This window comes from Molothrus ater, chromosome 9 (assembly GCF_012460135.2).
Source record: "Molothrus ater isolate BHLD 08-10-18 breed brown headed cowbird chromosome 9, BPBGC_Mater_1.1, whole genome shotgun sequence".
NCBI lineage: Eukaryota > Metazoa > Chordata > Aves > Passeriformes > Icteridae > Molothrus > Molothrus ater.
Window position 1 is genome coordinate 18,967,194 of NC_050486.2, and position 10,929 is coordinate 18,978,122.

Sequence of the window (10,929 nt, forward strand, 5' to 3'; positions counted from 1 at the left end):
TGAGTGGAGGCTTTTTCTGTATCAGTCCTTGACTTTGATTAACCACTTAAAAAAAAAAAAAAGGAATAGATTAATTATTAAAATTAGTCCTGTAGTGCACCTGAGCAATGATGAGTGAATCATGATTCTCACTGAATTGCAGAGGAGGCAGAGCTGAGGATGCTCAGCACTTCAGAGAATTGCCCTGGTAGGGAGAAAGTCAGAGGTTTTCTTTGTAAAATGATAAGGACTGAGTGCACTGTTTGCCCAATAGCAGTCTGGGGTGGTTTGTTAAATAAATAAAATACAAAAAAATTATTCAGTTCAGGGCTTGGAATCAATGCAACTCCCCTCTAGTCTATCAGACTTGCCGAGCAGCCCCTCTCAGGACACAGCAGTTTCTGTGCCTGCTCAGCCATGTAATAGCGCTGCAAACAAAGGCAGCGGAGCCGTGTCACGCTGTAACATCGTTATTCACTCGATAAAGCTGCGGCCGTGCCACAGCCCCTCACGCCCCGGCTCTGCCCCGAGCTGCAGACTAACTGTGCTCATTATTCAGGGAACCTGTCCCCAGGCTGGCCCTGTGCAGAGCCTGTCCTGAGCTCGGTGTCACAGCTGCCTGCACATCCTGCTCCGCTCCAGCCTCTCCCTCTCCGGGGACAGCATGCCTTATGTTGCCACTTCCTTCTCATTCACCTTGCCTGTCACCTCAAGGCAGTCTTAATTATAGTGCCAGTGAAGCTTTAGTCAACAAGATCTTAACACTGCGGTTTAATTACAAAAATGAAAACACATGATTACAACCAAAGTAAGTATAAAACAATATTTGGCTGTAAGGAGCAATCGAAACTTTTTAGATGTTTTAGTGTCTCTCATCCAGAAGCCCCTCTCTCTCAGACAGAAAATTTGAGGTGTACACAGGACTTCTTGTGTACATCTGTATTTTAGATTACTTCTGCAGCCTATTACTTCAATTTCTGCTTGTTTGAAACTCAGTTTTGGATACAAATTCAAATGTCTTAAGTGCTTGTACCTTTGGCTAGGCATTTTAAGGTATTTGACTTCTCATTCCATTTGTTGGAGCACATAAGGCTCTTTGGGGATATCAGTTCTATTTCCCCTTTAGTCCTAATGAGTTCAACTTATTAGTGTTCATACTCAGTCCTGCCATCCAATATGAACTTTTTACTTTACATTTCCCAGAAATAGAGGCCATTGGTATGTTCATAGAAAAGAACATGCAGAGTATCAGATTGAAGCAGGATGCATTAAGTTTAGGATACCTTTTGGGATATCTATTGGATTACCAGTTTTCTCCAAAGGCCACACTTGACACATTGTTTACATTAGCTAGTTTTTTTCCTCCTGGATTTACCCATGAGTTCATGCTATTGTTCTCCCTCTTGTTTTGCTTCATTTCTGTGTCACAGAGTAGTTGCTACAACTTTGCTGTTATCCATTGCATCCCCCCTCAAAGGACAAAATGCAGTTCCAGAGGTTTCTAACTTAGGTTGAAGCATTGTATACAGCCAGTCTATGTGCTTTCACTTTGCTATAGAAATTTTTTATTAATGGAGTGCTTAAAAATGGGGCAAAGACCGACTTAAGACTTTAATAAATCTTGGAAATGACCAAGTGTTTCAGAAGTTAAGTTCACCCTCATTATCCTGTAACACTACCTCCTGTGAGGCTACCTGAGACATATTGTACAATAATTGTGTTCTGGCAGCTGACTCCAAGAAGCTGGTGTTAACCTCTCCTGTTCCCCTGATACAAACAGATTATTCCCATTCGAATGGGTTGGTGAATGAAAAGATCACAGTTAATGGGTATTACTTTAATGCAGGAGGCCAAATCCTATTATCCTGTGAAACGGACAGTGCAAATAGTATTTGTGCAAAGGAGCCCCACTGGGACAAGGAGAAATGGAGCCTGCTGCCCACCCCATCCTTGCTCAGCAAAACCTTGCCACTTCTGCAGCTGCTTTTGTGAGAAAGGGGGGTTGGCCCATGGAGCTTCTCACAGAAACTATTTCTGGCAGTTTCTAAAGAAGTTGCAGTGTGTTCTCCATACTTCTGGTACTTTGATCACATTTCCCGCTACTTTTTTCAAATTAATAAGTAGATTAGGTGAGTTATGCAGATTACAGTGTATGCATGAAGTTATTTGATATATTATTCACCAACAAATATAAAATAAAAAGTAAGTCTGCATATAATTATCCACAACTGCTGACTGACTCATAATTAACTTTGAAAAATTGCTGGTTTAGGAGATATCATAGATTACAATTTTAAATATAAGGAGCTTCAGAATATCTCTCATGATCAGCACTAGTACAAGGTATTCAATGAAGGATTAATTCCCAAAACTGCTCATCAGCTCTATCTCCTGTCTTATCAAATTGTAAATATATTATGCTGCATTAAACTATGAGCATGCAGCTAATTAAAGCAGAGACTGCTTTAATATTAGATACTCCTGCCTTGACACAAGAAAAATGTTCTAAAGACATACCTTATGAGTGTTAACAAATGAAAGTGATTCCTTTTCAAGTGGAGCTGTGCTCCAACAGCTTTTTGTTTTTATTCCAGAGACTTTTTTTGGGGAGGGTTGGGTTTTTGGTTTGGTTTGTTTTTTTCTTTTAAAGAATAAGAAGCAGGGAAAAACCATACAGTCTTTCTGGAGAAACAGCTTAGGGAAGGCATTAATTCTATTCATTCTACAGCTGGAAGCCCACAGGAACTGACCAAGGGATTGCAACCAAAGACTTACAAATAGTACCTGAATAAAACACAGCTAAAATCTGGTTTATTTACTAATATTTTTAATATATTCTGATGTTAAATGCTGCAAATTAAGAAGGCAACCTTCCACCTTTTTAAAGGAATGCAGTATAAATTTAACTGAAAGATCAGTGAAACCTAGCCGAGGCAAGAAAGCATCAGAATCACAACTGAGCATCATTTGCAAAATTGCTTATTTTAGTTGTTTTTCTTTGTTTCAAACTCAAATCAAGCGATGCCATTGTAAAAAATCAAGGAAAAAATACCAAAACTATTCATCTATGAAAAAAACCATAAAAGATACACAGCAAGATGCCTTTCAGTAAAAGCTAGATTTTTAAAATTATTTGTGTAAGCCTCTAAGACTTTTCTCTCACTTGAAAGTTTCCACACCCCAAAGACCTCAAAATGTATGATGCTATTAATGTTATTTAGCAACAAAAGACACACATTTTGAGATCAGTACAATACAGAACAATAGAAAACCCATAGGGGAGAGGGTTTTTTAGGAGTTTCTAAATTTCTCTTTCCTTTTTTTAAATTCCTTTCCTTTCCTTTCCTTTCCTTTCCTTTCCTTTCCTTTCCTTTCCTTTCCTTTCCTTTCCTTTCCTTTCCTTTCCTTTCCTTTCCTTTCCTTTCCTTTCCTTTCTTTTCCTTCATCTCCACTCAGGAAAAATAATCTCAGCAGGAAATCGAAGAGATTTACCAATAGAATCAATAAACATTTGCAGACTGTTGGTAGTGATACTGTTGAGATAAGGTAGGGTTACATCCCTGTTTGATCAATATTTATTTCAGGGCTAATATTTTTTTAATAGAAGTGAATCAGAACTGGGTGGGTTTTTTCCCCTCCTGGCATGGGATTCTGTGGATTTCAGATACACAGAAATTTTATCTGACTTGTTTCATTTAAACATTTAACAGTTATTGGCATTTAAAGGTATCCTGGTTTGAACTAAAAGTTTTGTTCTTCGCTCCCCCCAGGTTAATTTGTTGGCTTTTGGAGTGATTATTTATAAAGTATTTCGACACACTGCAATGTTAAAGCCAGAAGTCAGCTGTTATGAAAATATAAGGTAAGTTTGCCATTCAGTACAAATTCTACCTTGTTTCTGTAGGTTTAAATACAGACAGAGATGATAATGAGTATTCAAAAGTAACAGTTTAATATCCTGAGATTTGTAGAAAAAGAATTTTTTTTTTCTGTTATTACCCTTATATATATATTTGGGCATCAGTTTTGCAGTCATTATTCCCACTGAGTCATACCTTGTTTGATAGGGTGTGTGTGAAAGATGCACAAAGAAAACAAGTGGCCCATATCAACCAGAGGGTAAAGGCTGATGGCAAAGTTAATGTAATTGTCCTTTTTTCTTAAGTATTTTCCACAGCTTCTATGCAAGCCAAAGCAGAATTCAAATCTATGTCTGAAATGGGACCAAAATATTTGCCTTGAAGTAGCAAGTGATAAGAGATTGGAGCCATTCACATTACTTGGGAAAAGTCTGCAGTAGGACATTATGCTTCTGTGGCACTGGGGGGATGGAGCAGATTCGTTACTTTGCATGCTGCTATGATTTTTCCGTCAACTCACTCTCTTTAAAACTGATTTATAGGGACCTTGAAAACCGTTTGTGCAGGAAAAGCTGAAGTGTACTACAGGGAACATTGAAAACAACTTATTGTTTGTGTTGCTTAGGAACACTCCTGCAGTTTCAATGCATTGCACTAGATTTATAGTTAAGATTTAGCAATTGTTTTATTGATTACTTTCTCTTATTCCTCACCTTTCATAGCTTCATGTGGTGACCTGTTTCTAATGAAGTTGAAACTTATTAATTTTCAGGGGAACAGTGCTAAAAATTTCTGCTGTTCAAAGGAAGTCCTGCAATGACTGAGCTGAGAATGAATAAGAAAGTAATCAGTGGTTTCATTTCCAAGACAACATGCTGTAATTTGTGCAAGTCTGTGAGCAGGGCTCTACAGCATCTTGGAAAAAAATTGTAGCCAATCAGTTCCTACAATTTTAAGGCATCAATATGCTGACCCAGGAACTATTTGAGAATACTTGTGTTCTAAAAACAATTTCCTTTTTTTTTTTCAAGAGACAGAATTTTTAAAAGAGCCTGGTTTTATAACTGGCACCGTCCTCTGCAGTGAACCTGAGAGGCAGCCTGGGAATCCTTTGATGTCATGCACATGCACTGACCTAAGAGCATACTGAACATTTTTCTGGGTTATTTTTTTGAGGAAGATAGGGGGGAGGAGGAAAAGTGGGGGAATGCTTCATAACAGACATATGTTTTTCCTTGGGGAATTACACTAACAGTAGATTTAAATCAAATCATATGGTGCTGCAGTACACCAGAGAAAACATAGCTGAAGATTAAAGAAGCCAGTGTTTTGAGGCCCTCTAGTTTTACTCCTCTGCTCTTCCGAAGTGATTGTGTGACTTTGTTCATGCTACAGTGCTACAGCACACCCTGAAGAGCAGCCCCTGCACTTGCACTTCTCAGGCCTTGGCAGCTGTGAAAGAATTTCCAAGGCAGCACTCCCCACCCAAAGTGGAGGGAAAGGACAGTAGCATGTGCCTGTGTGTTGTTCACAATGTTTTCTTCCTGTCCAGATCCTGTGCCCGTGGTGCCCTTGCTCTCCTGTTCCTCCTTGGGGCTACCTGGATTTTTGGGGTCCTCCATGTGGTCCAAGGGTCTGTGGTTACTGCCTATCTCTTTACAATCTTCAATGCATTCCAGGGGATGTTCATCTTCATATTTCTTTGTGTGCTGTCTAGGAAGGTAAGTATTGTACTCCTTGTGGGAAGTGACTCAGTCCCATGTCCCTGCACTGTCCACCTCCCTGAAGCTGAGCTTCTGCCTTCAGTGGAGGCAGAACCTCTGCCCAGTTTTTATGTTCTCACACATTTTGTCCAGTTTTAAAACTGAAGTATGAAACATGGGGAAATGGGGAATTTAACTGTAAAACTGGTTACAGTGTCATTAACCTGATGAAATAATAATGTGTGCAATAAAACTTCCAGTATTTTCAATTAGCAGCAAGATACACCCACACTAGCCTGAGATGATACTTTCTTCAGTGGTCTGTCCAAAAGTAAATGTCAGTCCCACCTTAAAATATCTAGTGGCAAGAGCAGTACAAAATGAGTTCAAAGACATATAGACCTATTAATAAATCTATTTCATAATTGAATTCAATATTTTTATTTCAGATTCAGGAGGAGTATTATAGATTGTTCAAAAATGTTCCTTGCTGTTTCGGCTGTTTGAGATAAAGGGAAGGAAAACATCCAAAAGCATCTCAGCAGAAGAAAGAAGAAACTTACATGGTGTTATGGATATTACTGCAAAATATGGTATTTTGAAAGTTTGAAATGACCCAGTGAGCAGGCATATCTCTTAACTGAATTACTGGTTTTGTACATACATGTGCATTCGTGCAGAACATCTATATTATTCTGTATACTAACAGTATACAAAACAAACTGGATCATTACAAAACAAATATTAATAAAGAAAAGGGAAAGAAATTTCTAAAGAATCTCAAGACCTCATGACTGAGGTATTGTTTCTAATATTAAAAATATCTGCAGTTCTTGAAAGCAAGATACCAAAAACCAACTGGCACAGCAGATTTTATGAAGTGCTTTGCTAGTGGAAACATATTCACCATTCTTTTGTAGTAAAAAACTTCATAGATTAAGTTGTATGTGACCATCTGTGGGGAATGGGTTCCATTAAAGAGTCAATAGATAAAGATCTGTTTCAGCCTAGACTTTTGAAAACATTTCTTTTAATTTAAAGTAGATTAAAAAAGGAATTTGTTTAATATTATTCTCTTATCACTCTGAAATATATATTTGTATATTAATCAATCCTTTATTTTTATAACTTCTAAAGAACTGTTTAGATCTAAAGAGCTGAGGTCAGATCTGATACAAGAATGGTGGGACAGTCATTTTATAACTGAAAGATTATTTTGTGAATACTTTGAAAAAGGTCTGGTTCTCGTTTTATTTAATTGCCAAAAAGACTGAGATCTGCTTAACTGGCACTATGATTTTGGAGGCTGTGGGAAGATGCTTTCACAGGTTTGTCACTTCATAGATGGTTGGAACCCAGACTTTGTAGGATCAAATTAAAGTGGTAGAAATCACCCATGCAGAAGAAGACGGATTTGAATTCAAGGTAATGTGGCTCTGTACCATGTAAAATTCCAACTACAGCAGTTTTCTCACAGCATCTTTGAGTCAAGCAGTTGTCTTCCTCTGAGGCTCCCGGGTTTGAATCAATCCTGCACTTAACCTTAAGAGTATGAATAGAACCACTAAAATCAAAGGGAGTACCAAGGCGCAAGTTTGGCAGATCAGAGCATAAACACAATGCATCAACTGTTCTTCCACCATGGCATCTGACTTATTTGAAAAATATGCTTTAATTTCACCCTTTTAGCACCCAAATTATGGGAAGTGCTGAGCAATTTCCTGTCCACATTGCCTTCTCAGGAAGTGTCCTAGGATCTCAGATGAAGCCCAGTATTTTTGCCAGTGAGGCACTGTAAATATGTAGTTGTTAATAAATCCCACTGTTGTGTTGTCTGTTAAAATAAAGCACTAGTCTGAATTTTATTTATATTAAAGGAAATCTTTTTTATTAGTGGTCAACTTTGGTTTTTATCTTTTTTCCTTATGCACAAGGTTTTCATTTTATGCACTGCAGTGATAGGCTTCATTAGGTATGTTCCATGCCTGTGTCAAGTTTTTGAAAAAAGAGTAGTCTATTTTTCAAAAAAAAAACCTAAAGAAATCTCCTGGTCCTTTGAATGCAAAATATGTGAATAAACTGGAGTGCTTTGCTTTCACATTTTGACATTTCCATTCATTTAAATAAATACAGTGGTAAAAGTTCACATTGTTACATATCATTTGCCCTCAATTATTTGCTGTACTTCCTTTGCTGTTGTCTATGTTCTTCTAAGGTTGGGAAATGCAGATACATATTACTTAAAAGAGTATTTTTAGAAGGATATCTACCAGCCCATCATTTTTAATCTCCTGCAGAACTGTAACCTGTAGTAAGCTGATCTGTACAAAGCATCTCTAGTAACTATATAATGACTTCAGCATGCTCAGGGAGATTGAAAAAGTTCCTTGGAAAGAAAATATATCATAAATGTTTAGCTTACAATAGTCTTTGTAATGAAAGAACATCTTTTATAGGAAAACTGCTCTCCTGTCTCTCGGTCAGATCTTCACTGAAACTCTGTTTTCCTTACATACAAGGATGAGTTTTCATCTTTTAATACAGCACATAAAGAGCAAATACATTTTTTTAGATTCCCTGCCTCAGACCCTGAAGGATATTGCAGTTGTCCTTCCTAGCACATGCAGATGTACTGACAATTAAAAGGTTTATTTGTCACAGCCCTTAGTTACATGAACCCCAATCCAGCAGAGAGAGGAGGGCTGATATTGGACATAAACTGAAAAAAGAGAGGTTTCAACAAGATATGAGGAAAATTCTTTTCACCATGAGGACAGTCAAGTGTTGGAAAGGATTGCCCATAGAGTTCATACAATTGTGTTAAAATCTTTGGAGGTTTTTAAGACTGCATAAAGTTCCAGCAACCTGATCCCAACCTGACCCTGCTCTGAGCAGGAGGGTGGGTGAGATGACCCTCTGAGATCCCTTTCAGCCTGGATTGTTCTATTAGTCTATGGTATCAAATCAGAAAAAATAATAATCAGGCATTAGTTACAATTTTGTTATGCAAACTGGCACTCAAGTGCTAAGCAAACTGTTTTTCCAGAAGTAAATTCATGTAATCTATTTATCAGATCAACTAGCTGACTGGTTTGAAAACTAAGAATTCTGTTTAACACTTTATAAGATTACACACTTTTTAGAGGCCTGTGATATGTCCAGTGGGACGAACAGGAAAAATAAAAAAGTAAAAACAAATCAGTGATTGACCAGATATATAAAAAATAAAATGCTAAGGTTTCACTCTGAAAGTAAATGCTTGATGAAGAAATTTTTTCCCTTAAACCAAACAGAAATCTCTGTTCAGTGTTGCATTTCAAGGTGTGCTTCAGAACACAATAAATAAGGTAAAGACTCATCTATTCTGAAATAAATATTCCCTCAAAGAATTAGAATAGTATTTCAAAGAAACTGCAATATTATCACCATAGCCATTGGGAGATTCAGTCTGCTGGAGCTGTGCTAATAAACAGAACTTCTGTGCTCTTTACCAATTGCAATGAAGCAGGTAGTCATTCAAAACAAGATAAATACAGTGCAAATTTATTTCAGACTTTTCTCCACTCCCCAGCTGTCACAGACCTTCAGCTCAGAACATGGGGATGCTCTGAAGCCAGGACTTGGGCCCCTTGTTGACCACACAGATAAAGCAATGCTGCACATGATTATGTGAAGCAAAACAAATATTGTCAGGGCTGACTCCTCCAGCTACACTTCCAGTGTCACTTTTCTCATCAATAATTTCACTTTTTATATCTTTTTCATCATAGTTCCTTAAAGGCCTGTTCATAATCACGCTCTTGCCATGTGCCAATTAACCCCAGGAGAAGCTCTACCTCCTTCTTTGAAATCTGTATAGATTAGAAAAAAAAGTCAAAACCCATGAGAAGTTAAAATTCTCTTTCCTCTGGAAAAAGAGGTGGTGGGAGGAGGGCCACTGGCCAACAGCTTCCTGCAGCCTGTGCTACTCTTTTCCCTTGGTTCTCATACATCCAGTGCTGAGTGCTCTGAGACTGTGGAAGGGACTGTGCCACCTCACTAAAGTCATCCTCCATGCAATTTTTATATAAAATTAAGCCTTTAAGATGGATGCAGACTTGAAAACAACTGATCAGCAATGCACTGACAGTCCACTTAAAAACAACCAAACTGTCAAGTGCGAATGTGCTAAAGCATTTTCACGAGTTGCCTGGCTCCCTGCCAGCTCAGCCCCCGCGGCCGGCCGGCGCTGTGGGCAGCCTGTCCACGGAGCTGCAGTCACAGAAGGACAGGACTGCTGCCTTCAGGCTCTGCATCTCCATGACAACGCTCCTGAACCAGCCTTATGGAGAACCAAGAGCCCTTGACACATCCAGACTTTGCCAGGAGTCAGGTCCATGGCCAGGCATGGAACCGGGAGGCCCTGGAACTGCGGCTTCAAAACACGCTGCGAGATGTGACTAATATGAGATACAGCAATTCCACCAACTTTACTGCTGCACTGCAATATTGACAGCAGCAGTCCAGTCCTACTGGCTCAGAAGAACAGAAAGTATGAAAAAAATTCCATACACACCAAAAAGTAACAGTAAAACTGACTTTTGAGAATGTACTTTTGTTTTTCCAAGTGGAACAAAAAATGCTTAAAAAGCACACTGAAATTATCCTGAAATGTAAATTATTACTGATTCTATTTATAATAACAATTATGTTTTGTAGAGGCCTTTTTTTAAATCTTCCTGATGCAGGGTTGCATTTTTCCCAGAATTCCTTTTCCAGAACTATGCCTTTAAATTTGGCAGAAGCTTTACTTCTACAGCTGTTGTTTTGCAGGTCCTTGGGTTTTTTCTTGCATTGCTGGTAAGTGCTCATATTTTGTTGTATTTTCTCCTCTGGATTTCCAAGGAAAAAGTGTATTTTCATCAAACATAGGGGAAGCTCCTCTGTTTCCCAAAGCATTGCTGATTATTCTAATTAAAACTAGCTCCAAGACTGACCATCAGCCTTCACTGCAGTGCAATAGGCACCTCCCTGCAATGTAAGCCTTTGTATTTATTGTATTTATATAAACGCTGCAGTCAGCTCTGTATCCACATAAACCTAACACCATTTATATTAATTTTGTAAGACTTTTGTGAGACAGTGCTAACTTAGTCAAATCCAAGTTGATTATAAACTGTTCTTCTTTATAATAACTAAGTTTGAAATCTATGTTTCTAAGAGACAATCCAGTTTACTTTGTTAAAATAAGTTATATTTTAATCTCGGCAGGGATGTTTTCCTCCTGTGTCTGGCCCACCATTATTTGGTCTAATGGATTGAGTTAAAGGCAACAATCTTCAAAATCCCATTCCTCTCTCTCTTTGAATGTTTCTGCACTATGCAGACTTCTTGGCATCACCTTGGCT

The 10,929-nt window shown here is 38.2% G+C and overlaps 1 protein-coding gene across 2 annotated transcripts in view; it reads left to right on the forward strand.

The window, feature by feature from the left end:
• The window catches only part of ADGRL4 (adhesion G protein-coupled receptor L4), a 72,540-nt gene extending 64,852 nt beyond the window's left edge, over positions 1-7,688 (forward strand). For both annotated transcript variants that reach the window (XM_036388218.1, XM_036388219.1), the window contains 3 exons: positions 3,750-3,841; positions 5,392-5,560; positions 5,992-7,688. In XM_036388218.1, the coding sequence (XP_036244111.1) occupies positions 3,750-3,841; positions 5,392-5,560; positions 5,992-6,054 (324 nt within the window). In that variant the 3' untranslated portion in view covers positions 6,055-7,688. The remainder of the gene's footprint in view (positions 1-3,749; positions 3,842-5,391; positions 5,561-5,991) is intronic.
• Positions 7,689-10,929: the final 3,241 nt, after the last annotated feature.